Source organism: Mixophyes fleayi, chromosome 11, assembly GCF_038048845.1.
Source record: "Mixophyes fleayi isolate aMixFle1 chromosome 11, aMixFle1.hap1, whole genome shotgun sequence".
Lineage (NCBI taxonomy): Eukaryota > Metazoa > Chordata > Amphibia > Anura > Limnodynastidae > Mixophyes > Mixophyes fleayi.
Genome location: NC_134412.1, coordinates 78,749,818 through 78,765,448, shown reverse-complemented (window position 1 = coordinate 78,765,448; position 15,631 = coordinate 78,749,818). Strand labels below are relative to the sequence as shown.

General features: G+C 42.9%; 1 protein-coding gene across 1 annotated transcript; it reads right to left on the bottom strand.

The window, feature by feature from the left end:
- Positions 1 to 4,270: 4,270 nt before the first annotated feature.
- LOC142106825 (L-amino-acid oxidase-like) lies at positions 4,271 to 13,800 on the bottom strand. The gene is made up of 6 exons (XM_075189852.1): positions 13,580 to 13,800; positions 13,050 to 13,159; positions 12,261 to 12,462; positions 10,977 to 11,045; positions 6,150 to 6,286; positions 4,271 to 5,086 (listed from the first exon to the last, which is right to left on the bottom strand). Exons 1-6 carry the CDS (start codon positions 13,772 to 13,774, stop codon positions 4,303 to 4,305), a joined length of 1,497 nt encoding a protein of 498 aa, XP_075045953.1. The 5' UTR covers positions 13,775 to 13,800; the 3' UTR covers positions 4,271 to 4,302.
- Between the last annotated feature and the right edge of the window lie 1,831 nt (positions 13,801 to 15,631).

Here is a 15,631-nt window from a genome sequence, read left to right as displayed (position 1 = left end):
AGGGCAACATGGAAAAAATAGTATAAATAATATACATACAGCCCAGATAATGTTTGTTTGGTGCCATAGAGAGTTAATGAATGGTAAGGTAGCAAAGGATCCTCACAACTGGGTTAGGTGTCAAAATTGGAAAAGTTATAAAGGACCCGATTGTAATGGGAGATGCGGTCTTTGACTTTGTTTTCTGGAAACTGCTGCAGTTGTTGGTCATCTGTGTTGGACTTCCTGATTCCTGGGCAGTCCACCTCCAGTTTAGTGGAAAATGAAGTGGCAGAAATATTTGTATTGGTACAATAGAAATCATTTAGTACAAAGCAACATAAATACCTACAGTGAAATAGCAATTGAACAGTGCAAAGTGATGTCTAGTCCTTGGCTAGCAGTGAATGATTGTGGCTGTACATTGGATTTTGAAATGTTGTAATTATAGCAGGGGTTGTCCTCAATTAAAAATTAGAGATCTGTTTGTCCCTATGGGACTCGTCCCGGCTCAAGCACAAACTATCCTCCCTTATTTCCCCTCTAACTCCCCTCTGGAGCAACCTGTATTTCCCCCCAGGTGGCCAGCCACAGCAATTTAAACTCTGGAAACGTGCAGAGATATGTGTGGTCTCGGACCTGGTGGTTAACGGAACTTGGGCCTCTATCTCAGATCTTCAGCATAAGTTTGAATCTTTTCGACCGCTTTTCTTTGAGTACTTCCAGATCCGACACTTCGCTATGTCCTTGCCCGCCTCTGACACTCTTAGGCCCCTCACTCCCTTTGAGTACATGTGTTTGCATTCCCCACTCACCAAAGGGATGGTGTCGAGGATCTATAACTGGCTAATAGAGATATCCTTTGACATTTCGGGACGCCATGAACGTGAATGGGAGAGGGATCTGGGACCCCCTCCGGATGAGTCTTGTTGGGAGGAGGTCAGAGAGGGGATTGTCAAGAGCTCAATATCCACACTTATTAAAGAAACTGCATACAAGCTGTACTATAGGTGGTACTATACCCCAGATAAGTTGTCTAGAATGTTTCCCACTGCTACTCCGAGCTGTTGGCGGGAATGTGGCCAGTGAGGCACAATGCTACATATATGGTGGACCTGCCCCCGTATAACCCCTTATTGGAACATGGTCCTTGCACTTATTAACTCCGTATCTGAACAACAGATCACTAAGGATTCTTGGTCGTTCCTTCTCTCTCGCCCTATCCCTAATGAGACCGCCCCCTTCCAACAAGCTGATATCCCACATACTAGCTGCTGCCAAATCCCTAATAGCTAAACACTGGAAAGATCCTAACCCTCCCTCTATGCAGTCCTTACGGAACTATATCTGGCATATCGCAAGCATGGAGAGTATTACATGCTACCTTCATGATAAATCCTACAACTTTGACAAGGTTTAGACCCCGTGGTATCTCCAGCAAAGCCGGAGCTGTTTACCCCCTTTGGCTCTCTTGTCCTCTAATGGTACATAAACTCTGGGCCGTCTCCGGATCCTCCAGGTTGGTCGTCGTGCGCCATGGGTAAGAGATCCATATATCTTGCCGTCTACTTTTTATTCTCTTATTTATTTTATAGGTCGTTATTCTGTAAATATGTTGCTTACAACCTCCTTTGTAATAGGTATGGTGATATACGTGCCTGTCCTTCCCAACCCTCCCCCCCGTTCCCCCTCCTTAACCCGTTTTGTTTCCTGTCTCTTTCCTACCCCTTCCTTCTACTATAAAACTTTAAAATAAGAGGAGACATCTTGTTGTCTTAACACAGTTGGTTTTTATTTGTTGTTTGCTCTTTTCTATGCTGTTTCCCCTTGTAACAAATAAAGAGTTTAAAAAAAATAAAAAAAATAATTAGAGATCTACTATTAAACATGATTATGCAGTAATTAACATGTTATAATGTTAAATACAAATGTAAGTTGTTAAGATATGATAATTAAGTGGTTCTTATAATGTGTCCTATGTACAAGGACATTCTAATAGTCCCACCACTCATTTGGTTCCACAGGAGATTTTCTAATTAATTCTGTGATTTTCTGTGGTTATGCTGAAGAGTATTTATTTTGTTTGTTTGGTGATTTGAATTGCTTCATTCTTACAGTCATGCATGAGACGCGGTGGAAGAAGCCTTGATTTTGTTGAGGATAGCTGCTATTGGGTAGACTAGTTTGGATTTGTTTTGGAAAAGGTCTTTAAGGTTTAAAGGTTTCATCATTGAGAAGCATCAGCCAGTATTTGCTGAGTATATTTTGGGAGAGTTTGGTTAGTAAATGTTGAGTAAACCCTTTAGGATCACACATATTCTGCAGCGTTGGAGCTGCCCTCCAGGGAGAACAGGCCACATAAGAATGATGAAATATGAGAATTTACTACTGATGGTGCTTCGGACGGCTGGGCGCCCCCCATGGCAGTCTGTTCTATCAGGAACAATCCAGCTCTCACAATTCCTTACTAACAAATGATGATTTCCGCCAGCGACAGCAGATCTTCTCATATTTATCTTACTTGTTCCGGCTCGTATACATGAATTTTTAGTGGCCGACTGTGTCATTGACCAGGTCAATCAAGGCCCTATGGGTCGGGCGCTCTCGTGCCATCCACTTCCTGACAATAATGACTTTATTCAGCATAAACAGAGTGGACAATAACTGTCAAATCAATTTATGCATTCTACTGGCCAGGCCCAGGCCAAAGAGAGACATCCCCGGACTACCAGAGGGGATCCCCAAATCAAGTTTCATTATACAGTCCATAACTTCACCCCAGAATGTAGCCACCCTGGGGCAATCCCACAACAAATGCCAAAAGGTGCCCTGCTGGCTCCCACATTTGGGACAGGCCAGCACCCAGTTTAGAGAGACAAGCGGAAGTGAGGTAAGCCCTATCCAAGAGAAAAACCTGAATCTGCTTAAATCTTGAAGACGCAGTGACCTTATAAGCAATCTCAAGGGCTCTACCCCAGTCCCTATTATTTAACACCCCCAGACCCGTCTCCTAGTCAGTTGGCAGCCTGGGAAGACCACTAGCACTAAGCCCCTCCAGTAGATATGATTAAATTGAGGAGACAAGGTGGACACCTTCAGATAACTTTATATGTTAGGTAAATTTATTACACAAATTTCATGTCTAAAGTTAAAATTCTCTTAGGTTCTCCTAGCTTCCTATGAATGTGTTAGAAAAATGTAACTCCTAAATGTACTGAATGGCTGCGTCATCGGACCTTCAAGGAAAGTTTCTGACCACTCTTCCTCTTCTCCCCTCCAGGAGACCCACAAAATGAACAATATTCCTATGGAGGCGTCCCTCAATGTCAGACATCTTTACAAGTAGTCATCTGTGCCTCCAAGTTGGCAATTTGCCGCTTCATAGGGGCAGTAACATCCTCCAAGTTAGAGATGCGCGCCTCTGCCTCACCCACCCGCTCTCTCAATTTTTGAATATCTTGATGCAATGACAAGTCCACCTGTACCTCCTCAATCTTATCTGTAACCCACTTTTCAGAGGAATTAATGGTAATCAGGATCTCTTGTAACGTAATCTCTGACTTATCCGCAGCAGGGGGCCCAGAGCCACTCCGAGGTCCTGGAGGAGAGGGCTACTATGTCTCAGCAGGTGTGGAAGCAGCTGTGGATCTAGCAAACAAACCTGAGGCAGGTTGTCACCATTGTTTCAGGTGGTGACCATCTAGAGACCTTGAAGTCAAAACAGCAAGGGGCCAGAGTATGTATTAATATGAAAGGTACAGCCCTATATCAGCCTATCATGACAGCTGCCAAATCTCTAAGGGTGATATATCTAAGCCCACTAATGGGCTATTTCCCAGGAATGTGGGAAATGTAATTTTGTTTAAAATGGAGGATTCAGCCCTGGGGCAGGTGGTTCAGAATGGAGAGGTTGTTGTGTTGGAGAGTCCTTGGTTTGAAGTATTTGGCTTCTGCTGGACTAGTGCTTGCTCACGCTTCCTCAGTGCATCACCCTGCAAGTCTGATAGCTTGGTGGACCTGCTGGAGCAGAGGGAATTTGTATCAGATGCCTACCACACTGGTAGAGGGGAAGAAAATTGGGCCAAGCGGCTGGGACTCGAGCAACCAGGAGAAAAGATAACTGTAGTCCTCTAGGCTAGAGGTAAAGGACAGGGCGTGTGTTAAACCTGCCTGGCATTTGTTTCAAGTGTATTTTTGGTGTATCTTATTTTACTTTACCTCGCCCAAAACTAAATAGATTATAAACTTCAAATTATTTTTATAAAATATCAGATAAAATGGGTGTATAACATTTATATATATTTATATATATTTTTATTGAATTTATTTATGGAGAAACATATTGGCATCCTTGTGGATGTCTCTTGCAGCTTTCAGACCAGTTTTGATAGCCGTGTCTATCCAACCGTGGGGATAAGATGTGTGTTCCCCAGCAAAATATATTCTGCCTTCAGGTTGGGACAATGGTTGATACATGTTACCAAACTGGTAAGGGGTAAAGAAGGCAAATGCTCCCATAGAATATGGATCCAGGCTCCACTTCTTCACCACAGATTTTGGACACAGCTTCCTGAGCTCCTCCTTTGATCTCATGTGGATGGCAGCCAAGTCTTCTAGAACCACATCAACACAGTCCTCGTTACTGAGTGATGTAAAGAACATAGAGTCGTCTGCCAGAGTGTAAGATGCTAGGAGGACACCTCCTCCATTGGTGAAGTTATGACTTGGGTAATAGATGTAACGAGATGGACGATCAGTATAACTTTTTCCACCCACTATCCCGTCCTTCTCCCAGAATCTCTCGTTGCAGCTCAGGTGAATCTTTGTTGAACTTGTATAATGAATGAAACTCAATGCGTTGTACTTGTCATTACTCAGTGGAGGACTGAACTCCATACGTCTGGTGGCCTTTGCAGTGGAGGTGATGATGACATAGTCTGCTGCTAAGCTGGTCAGACCTGAAGATTTATCTTTGCGGTACTGGACAATCACAGATTTCGGCATCCTTATAACTTTAACTACAGTGGAGTTTAGTCTGATTGTACTTCCAAGTCGGCGGGCAAAGGCCAAAGGCAACTGATCGAAACCTCCAGTGATCTCATTGAACCTAGTGAAAAACAATAAAAATGTAGTGATGTTTACACAAACTGATCCTCATCTGTAGAAATGTGTTGTCACTGATGTGCTGTACATTAAAGTTAGTAATTTGATATCTGTTCATTGAGTGCATGCCAGCAGATAGATCAGTCAAGCACAAAAGGTGCTTTATAGCTTTGTCGAAGCAAATTTAATTAGAAACATGAACATGCAAACTATAAACTAATGTATTTGCATTCCTATACAGAAAAAAATATAAAGCCAATAGCGGTAGAAAAATTCTCACTGTGCACCTGTATTTGTGTAAGCGCACCGAAAATCAGAGCCGAAGCACATAAGTTTACAGAACATTTGTGGAAGAACAAACATTTTCACATACACAGTGGAGAACTTGGACAGAGTGAGGGTGTTCCTCTTAAAGTAAGGCGTAGGTGTACAGCACCAGGGCATCTAGTTTTACGGGGCACTGCGGAAAGGATTATTGAAACCGCATAAAGGGGTGGAAAGAGAACTTTTCCAGGAGTATTCTTTCCACTCTGCACTTCTGTGCAGAAGACCAGCACTCTAACTGGTTAATCGTGAGAGACATGTAGGAAGCTCCCTGTATCGTAGATTCAGATTCCAGTTTACAAGCATCTCAGTGACATTAGTCAGTTAGAATTCCGTGAGCTGGCTGCTGACTGCCATGATGGTTGCTGGCACTTTGCCCTTCCCAACATCTCTACCTGGTGATAGGATTGTAGTATAATTATTTCCAGTGATATTATTATGCTTGGAAGGTTAATAGATGTAGTGCATTCACATTGAAAAATGTGTTCCTGGAAATTGGTTTCCAAAGTTCTCAACTGGTTATTATGTTGTCACAAGTTCTGCAGATAGACATTTTCTATCAAATAAACTTGAATGGGTAGATATGACTATCAGGGACATACGTACAACGGAAGGGCCCAGATTGTATTTAATTCACAGTCCTAGGGGTCCAATAATATCTTTATCAAGGTTTGCCTGGTGCAAATACCAGCAGAGAAATATATAAACTATTAAGTGCAAAGCCAGTTTCCTGTTGACTGTACCTGGTCATGTTGTTAAACACAGTCAAATCCTCAATTGATTCTATGGATGAGGTGTAGTAAAGCCCATTAGAATTCATGTAGTATCCAAGCATTTGAACAGCTCCTGCGCTCACACGTCCTTCATCCACCAGGATAGACTGTGATAAAAGATATAAAAAGACAATTGCAATCATTAACTCTTTATAAATCTTACAGAGAGGAGCACATTTACAGTGTGAGTGTTACTTTGATGGGTCAGCATACACACAAGTGAATGCCCCTTTCTCTATCCATCTGCTATGGTGTTGCAGGAGCAGCAGAGCTGGATTTAGACCTCATGGGGCCCTAGGCAAGGTACTGGTTTGGGGCCCCCTCCCTGATAAAATCCATAGCACTATAGTTTTTTGCATAACATATACCCCTATTCAGGGGCTGTCTGGCAGACTTTAGCCCGGGAGGGGGGGGGCAAGCAAATAGCACTGGCCCATAAGTAGCTGCCCATTTTTAAATTGTGGTCTCACCGCCGGCTGGGAGGGACAGCTGGGCCCTAGGCAATTGCCTAGGTTGCCTAGTGGTAAATCCGGCCCTGAGGAGCAGGTCATATTTCTAGTCATATCACTGGGTACAGTAAGAATAACAACACTCATCTCTGCCTACAATCCATACTTGCCAACTCTCCCGAAATGTCCGGGAGACTCCCGAAATTCGGTTCAGTCTCCCGCCCTCCAGTCACGCCCCCTCTCCCGGAAACTTGTTTCCGAGAGTTGGCAACTATGCTACAATCATATTAGCCCCTCCTCTCTCACTAATTGTAACTTTCTGATTTTTCTCGTAAAATGCAATTTGTTTCTAAAATCTACAACTATACAATCCAGCAGTTATACCACAAAGTGTTTAAATGGACTGTACATTTGTGTGTTTGATAATAAAAGGCAGATTGGATTTTTGTATGAAGCTGTTATACCACAACGGTGGTAATTGTATTACCGATTACCACAATTCCGACGTGTCTTATACCTACAAAAAAAAAACCACGATGGCAGAAAAAAACACAAACTAAATACAAGCAGACTTACCTGAAAGTCGAAGAGGCAGACGTCCGCTGGCACCGCAGGCTGACAGGCAGTGATTCCGAATGGACAGCTCTCCGACACTTCAGTGCGACGTGTGCGCGACTTAGATGAATGGTCATTTAAAGCGGCAATGTCTGGACCCCGCAGGCTAAGTGTTTCAACACTTTGGGCTAGATTTACTAAGCTGCGGGTTTGAAAAAGTGGGGATGTTGCCTATAGCAACCAATCAGATTCTAGCTTTCATATATTTAATGCATTCTACAAAATGACAGCTAGAATCTGATTGGTTGCTATAGGCAACATCCCCACTTTTTCAAACCCGCAGCTTAGTAAATCTAGCCCTATGTGTCATTGCGCCAGGGGGTGGGGCCAAAATGACATGATTTGCATAACCCCACCCCCGAAACGACCAGGCAGCTCCCGGACGTCAACGTGAGAAAGTCGGCAACTATGGGTTATATATCTATGTTGTTGTTGTGAGTGGAACATCTATTAAAGAGTTATCATACTCCCTACTATTAAGTCTACGCAATCTAAAAAAGCACCAATGAGTCTGCATAAGTATTTTCCTTTTTTCTTGGGAAAGTTGCGCTGTATCCAATTAGGCACAGTTCATTGTTTAGATATTTTACATACAGTATGTAAAAGGATGTGACTTTACCCACCACCATTATCTCGATGGAAATGTACTTCATGCTCATTTGAGCACAAATTTACGTGTGATTTACAGTGTGCACTGTAGGGATATTTTATTATACTTTGGCAGAATTTTACTGTTTTACATTGTTGATAGTAATACAAATATTTTTCTTGATTAGAAGGTGGACTTTATATTTTTATTAATGTATTTGTTTTTTTATATTAGTAAATATTTTTATTTCAGATTTTCTCTAGGCTTGGCACCGGTGTTCTGTTCTTTTTTTTTGTATAATGTTTCAATGTTCTTGTTGTACAAGATTTGATTTTAAAAATTTGATTTTGATCTTGTTGTTTAGGAAATTAAAGGAAAAAATTACTGCACTAAGTGGGTTAATAAAGTAAACAGTATTTAACCCCAATATCACTAATAGTGTATTTCCCAAATCATTATCTTTATCATAACTGGAGGGTGCTCCCTTATACTTGTACATTTAAATAGAGGGCCAGAAGAAAGAGAGTATATGTAGAGGCACTCCGGGGTATGGGATTAAAATGACGTTTTATTGGTATACATTTAAAATATTGGTTCATACAACTAGCGGAAATATAAATAAAAACATATGCAGATCTAACTGCAAAATCGCTGTGTTCTCACGTTATTGTACTGGATATTAAATGGGTTATTATTCTGCTGATTTTATATAGCTGTTGAATCACTCATTTACCGATAGTGTCAGTGTAATAGTGCTTGATAACACATTCATATGGTAAAGTAGAACACTGTAGTGAGTTGAGATAACTATCTGGATAATATACAAGGCAGCATTGCTCGCTAAATTGTTAAGGCGGCGATTTAGCTGTCTACAGCTGATATCAGTTAGTATATATTGAGATTTAGCTTTTCAACTAGACTCGTTCAGCAGTAATTCATTATTGAGGCGCAAGTATAGTGCTCTTGTAGCTAGTCGGGTATCAACTAAAGTGTTATAGTTACTAATTACTGGCTAATTGAATAGTCGTGGCTCTAATTGCCTAATGTTAGTATGTTGCTGCATTACAAACAACGCGAATGAGACACAAATACGAGTGTCATCCGCTAGTTAAGTGTTGCCCAATTGCTAAATCTATAACATCTCTAGGAGGTCTGTATCATCTCATTATGAGCAGTGACTAGCGTAATATAGCTCCGACCTATAATTGCTGGAACTAAGCTTGGTTGTACAATTAGAATACTGATATCTAGCTGCAGATATAAAACAACAGCAGTACGTGAGAAGCACAGCGAACGCCGACGCGCGTTTCGCTTGTGTGCTTTTTCAAGGCCTTGCTTACATACCAGCAGACCTTCCCACATGCCACTAGATCTTACCACATGCCCCTTAAATGCCATCAGATGTTCCCACATGCCATTACATGCCCATCAGACCTCCCCACATGTCCCTTACATGCCATTAGACCTTCCCGCATGTCCCTTACATGACCATCAACCTCTCCATATGCCATCAGACCTCCCCACATGTCCCTTACATGCCATCAGACCTCCCCACATGTCCCTTACATGCCACCAGACCTTCCCGCATGTCCCTTACATGACCATCAACCTCTCCATATGCCATCAGACCTCCCCACATACTCCCTACCTGAAAATCAAACCCCTCCACATACCTACAGACCTACACACATTCCCCAAATGCCATCACATCTTCTTACATGGCCATTGTTATGCCTTCAGCATTTTTATATTTACATATGCATGTGTTCTGTGTAAACTCCATCTAGGGGCCAGTCTGGTATTAGCTTAAAATTGAACTCTCAGGGCCACTGTAGTTTAGTTTTCAGTGCATCATGGGAATCACAGGAAGTGCCCATTTTAAATATCTAGAAGTAAGGTGCAGTATATCTCTCCTTAGCACAGCATCGATGGTAAGATTGCTCCCTAGTTATGCACTTTTGCTATGTTTTTCATGTTTGCATTACATTGCATCTGTTCATATTGTAAATGTATGCCATTATTTCTGTATTACAGTTTTACCACTAGAATTATCACATTCTAAGCTACTTGAATAAACTTCATTCTCCTACTTGCCAACTCTCTCGGAATGTCCGGGAGACTCCCGAAATTCTAGTCGGTCTCACGGACTCCCGGGAGAGCTGGCAAATCTCCCGCATCCCGCTACTGCTCTACCAAAATGACGCAATTTGCGGTGAATCGCGTCATTTTGGCCCCGCCCCGTGACAAAACAGCATTTCCCTCGCCCCCTCCCGCCGTCCAGTCACGCCCCTCTCCCAGAAACAAGTTGCAGAAAGTAGGCAAGTATGCTCATTCTTCAGATTTTCACATCTAGACTGGATTATTAAAGTAGGAGTGGTTATGCTGTCTGTCTGATTATATTCAGGCTAAAGGGAAGTTATAGTGAGGACAGAACAGCCATCAACTGATTTACATTCCATCAGATCTCAGATGCAGCTTACTTGCCCCTTACAGGACTCACATTTCAAAGCTCACAGAGTCACATGTGGCTCTAGAGCAGTCCTGTCAAACCTGCGGCCCTCCAGATGTTGTGAAACTATAAGCCCCAGGAAGGGCATGCTGGGGCTTGTAGTATCACAACATCTGGAGGGCTGCAGGTTGGACAGGCCTGCTCCGGAGCATACTTACCTACTTTTGAGACCAGCTGTCCGGGAGGGGGTCCGTCGAGGGTGCATGGCCACGCGTGATGCACCATTAGGCTCCGCCCCTGTCAACCTTATAAAATTCTGGCCAACCATAGCAGGGGGCGGGGCTAACCGCAGCATCGTGGCCCCGCCATCTACAACAACGGGGAGATGCTGGTTCCGGGATTTTTGCCTGCTCTCTCGGGAGTCCGGGAGAACTCACAAAAATTCGGGAGTCTCCCGGACATTCTGGGAGAGTAGGCAACTATGCTCTACAGCTACCGCTGCTCTATCTGTATCACATCCATACATCTGTTGGTGTGTTTCCCGTAGATACAAAACTCCAAGTGCTCACAAACAGGAAGAATAGGAATTAAAAGGCATTTATAATCCTTTATTATGAATAATAGTTTTAAAATCTTTTGTGAACAATTTAAACAAATTTAACAAAGTTTTTTTGTCTATGGCCGAATATGTTTACCTGCGCAGAAGCTCTGTCAAATCTGTCCAGGATGTCAGAACAATCTTTACCATTGACGTCTTTCAGGAACTAAAGGAAAAAATATGAACAATATGAGAAGGAGCCAATTAGGAAAGATGTCTGCTTTATTAGAGGAAAGCAAGATGGAATCACGAGACACAGTTATTAAATGTAATGCAGAAGATCTAAAGTCAGGTCATACACTAAGTGTCTGGACAAAGTGTTTAATCACTGAAAGAAAACCATTCCCATCCCCCTCTGTCTTCATAAATGGTGTAATGCCATATAGACTGCATATAAATGCAGTATAACTGTAACAAGTGATGGAAAAGTAAGTAATCTACATGTCTGCAGATGATCAAGTGCAGATCTGGCACTGCAGACACGTTTCCTGTTGCACCTTTGAAGAAAAGGAAAATCAGATTGTGTACAGTTTTTGCTCCCAGATTTGTTGCACACAAAGCAGTGGCGGATCCAGGGGGGGGCGATCAGGGCAATCGCCCCCCCTGCAGGGGCTTGCTGCGGCGGCTGCACACTATGTGCAGGTCCGCTCAGCAGTGACAATGTGCTGCCCGGCTGCTCCGATTGTGTTTTAAACTGCCGAGCGGACCTGCACATACTGTGCAGCCGCCGGCAGCCTTAAAAGGCAGAAAGAGGGCGGGGCCTAAATCGCCCCCCCTAAATCGCCCTGGGTAGAAAATCTTTCTAGATCCGCCCCTGACTCAAAGTAGTTGCTTTTTACCCTGACCTTGCATGCATAAGTGTGCTTTCTAATTGTAGGGTGTAACATAGGCAAACCGAGGGGAGGGGGGGGGTTCCTAGTGCCTGAAAACCCCCACCCAAGCCTGGGACACTGTATAATTGAGGTGGCTGGACCTTGCCCCCGCTTCACATGGCTCTGCTTGATAAGGGAGAGCTGTGTGCACCTAACAGTAGTGCATGCAGCATTGCCCATGTATATTATAGGGAAAGGAAGAGTTGGAGAGCAGACAAGCACTGTCTAATATAACCACACCCCCATGCATGCTGGTCACGCCTACTGGTGGCGTGGTGTGGAAACCCCCTCTGCACATCCTGCGTTTGCCCATGTGTAACACTGTTCCCGCAAAGGGTGTATAACAACAACAAAACAAAACAAAAAAAAAAGCTTCAGCAGTTGGTAATTATTCTGATCATATGCTCACTGGTACAGATGGAGAAGAATTAATTGCAGTTAATGTTGGGTCAAAAAGTACACTTTATGTACCCCATCTGCATTCATTTTAATAATAGAAAATGGTGTACCTTGTATATTGCTTCAGTAAACAGATCATCAGGAGATTTTCCTTCTTCCCCAGTAGTGAGATCAAATGCAAACAAGTTTGGTGTCTTAATAATGTCTTTGTGTACTTGTCTTATATTATTGAACAAGTAGAAATTGTCTTCATCCGATGAAATAAAAGGGTTCAGCTTTAAATCAAACTTCTTAATATATTCATACACAATCCTGTAAACATAAGCAGATGCACATCCATATCAGATCATTACATGCTGGGATTCTTAAAATGATCCACCTCTGCATAGCATATATAGTGACTGTTAGCACTGGCCAGTTGCCTATCACTCTTCCATCATCACCTTCATAAATGTTTTTCGATGCACGAACATTTTTATTTCAATCTGTTTTTTATGTGAACATACATTAGATGTATTTAATTTAATGAAGTGAATGCGTTCTTATGCAATTAATGTGAGATATTAGTGGAGCAGTAACAGAACATTCTCAATGCACAAATATGTTGATTTGGGTGTAAGTGTATCTAATGTGCACCTGACGTAAATCTAGCACATACTCTGCAGGTGCAGAGCTGCACACATCATGAGATGCGTCTGACTGAGCATGTGCACATACATACGCTATTTTTTACATGCATTTGATTTGAGTATGTTTTAATTATGCATATCCGTCCAATTCAGCATTATGATCATTATCTATATATCTTATAAACAACATGCCAGTGCCACCCACTGATTTAATTCACACAAGCATTTCCAGTAAATGAACTTAGTTGAGACTATAAAATTTTCTGATACCTATGAATCGTTGGCAGACGCATGGGCCCCAGCTCTGCGTACCAGCCCTCTGGGTCTCTGTATGTTTGTACACGACCTCCTACACGGTTACTGGCTTCCAATACGGTTACCTGGGATGTAAAACATAGTGTAATATGACATATCTAATGGCTATTGATTCCCCAACGTAACCTCTCTCAGATCACATCCCGTTGTCCCACTTGTCTTCCCAATATATAGTAGATGAAAAATGACCGGTATAGTTTTAGACAACTGTCATCATCACAACCTCTCACTTTCTCCCATATGCCCCACAATTTCCTATCATCCTTTTACCAGAGCAGTTCCAGCTTTATTCTTCCCCTATATCCTAGAAACCAAGCGCCGTACTAAACAGACTTTCATTTGTGCAGCTGCTTTGACCATGACCAGTATAAATCAGCATGGCTCCTGAAAACAGCCTTTGTAAATGAGTCTCTAACACTCACAATATTATATAGGGTAGATATGATTATATTTTATCAGGAAAACAAATGCTGACCACAACTTACCCGGTGACCGGCGTCTAGTAGAGTTTTGGCTGCAGAAAGTCCGGACATCCCCGCACCAACAATCACAATGCTTTTCCGATGAACTGTCTTAGGAGAAGGCAATCCAAATTTTGCAATATCCAGTAACTCTTCATATTCAGGATCCTCAAAGCAGTCCTCCAAAATGTTCTGATCACTCCTTGCCCCACAGATCATTGCCCAGAATACCAGGCTAAAAACAACTGCAGGTAAGGAATGGACATGTAAGTATAGTAGATTAATGGAGATGGACAGACTGTGTTTAAATATATCTATCTTAAAAATGAAAACCTAATACAATTTTTATTTGAGTATATTTTGTAAATAAATTTTCCAAATTGTGTTCTCTTAGGCACGTGCACACACTGTCCAAGGGCCAAAACTAGAAATGTCTGGGCCCCATAGAAAAATTGTGATGGGACTCTCTATGCACCATAATAAAGTCATGTAGAGATACCAGTAGAATAACAGACCTTATAGCCCTCAGCTTGGCTGGTTTGCCCAGGGCAGATTAGATACCAGCTGGAAGACCTGGTACATCGATGGGATCGGAAATCACTTAGACAGAGATCAGTTGAATAAAGCCAATTAGGAAGATTTTATTTTCAGAAATGCAAACACTTAGCAAAGCAGAGTAAATTAACAATAGCCAGGAGTATCATCATAACTCAAAGTACTCCGCAATCCTCACTCCACAGCAGTCCCCGATGCCCCAGTGGATCAACTTTCTGTCTGCCAACACCAAAAATTCTTTCCTCCTATTCTGCAAGGTAGGGTCCTTGCTTGCTGTCTCCCTGCTTCTGGCAGGCTCACAGCTTTGCTGAAACCAGAGGGCCTTGTGTTGATGTGTAGCAATCAATCTTCCAGATCACTGTAGCCGAAACCCCTAGGTAGTCAGGTCTGCATCAACACACCCGCTTCCGAGCTGGCACTACCCCTTTAAAGCCTTTGAATTCCCATGAGTTTGGAGCTTGTAGAAGGCTGTCTGTAGATAGAGTACCAGAGCATAATTGGCTCGGCAAGTCCAAGAGGGCTGACACGTCATTTGCCACGGATGCTTGGATCCTCCTCAGGCCCCCTACTGGAGAAGAGGGAAAAACAATTAGTCCTTAAATTTCCAATCAAAAGAGCTTAACCACGCTAAGAGCAGGATTCCCCTGTTCCCTCCACGATTAACTGTTTGAGTTTTTTTGGGGAGTTCATGTTTGCAAGCCAACCTGTATTACTGGTGAGATCTCGATGACCACTAAAGACCAAGTCCCGCATAGTTCAGAGTTAGCAGTCAGCAGAGAAGTGGTTGACAGGACAGGCCCGGTAAGAATTTAATAGTACAGTGATGTAGCTCCATTGTGACTTGTTTCAAGTGACCATACCTGTCTACATTAAAGCACAGAGATATGATTTTGTTATATTTTCAACATTGGATCACACCTTCCACCATGTTGGTCACACGCTTGACCCAGATCCTTGGGTTCGCTTATCAGGTCTAGTGTCCTTTGTTATGCCTGGCATCTTGTTGCTGTTAGCAGCAAGACTGATCCAGCACTCTCCTCCTCTAGTAGGTCTGAACCTGGGCCTAAATGGAAGAAGGCACACATACCCCACGAATCCCCTTCCCAGCACCGGGTACTCACCTGATCCTGAAGGGCGACTATGGGATGCACCAGACTCTTTCTCCCAGTATCCACCGACACCCGCTTTACAGCAGGCCTCTGCCCGCTGCCTGGAACCTCGGCTAGTAAGCATGTCACATAGGGAATACAGGACTTTTGGTATCCTTTTGGACCTAATTGAGGGGATCCGTACTTACCCCTCAACGGCCTAGAATTTTGCTCCCTATGAATAGAATAATGGTCCCACTATATCAGGACCTAGGGCCCTGCTAATTAAATGGAGCCTAGTGCTCCCCTAACTACACTGAGCCTACTGCTCTCGTAACCGGATAGAGCTTAAGGCTCTCTTACTAAACAGGGCCTAAGGCCATCCTAACTAAACGGGACCTACTGCCCCCCTAACTAGACAGGGTCTAAGCGC

What these genes read in the sequence shown, in the direction of transcription:
- LOC142106825 (XM_075189852.1), bottom strand. Translation starts at nt 13,774, where the DNA reads ATGATCTGTGGGGCAAGGAGTGATCAGAACATTTTGGAGGACTGCTTT. An exon ending in CGTCTGCCAACGATTCATAG is followed by an intron (nt 12,463 to 13,049) that starts GTATCAGAAAAT and finishes TTATGTTTACAG; the next exon opens with GATTGTGTATGAATATATTA. An exon ending in TTGACAGAGCTTCTGCGCAG is followed by an intron (nt 6,287 to 10,976) that starts GTAAACATATTC and finishes CTTTTATCACAG; the next exon opens with TCTATCCTGGTGGATGAAGG.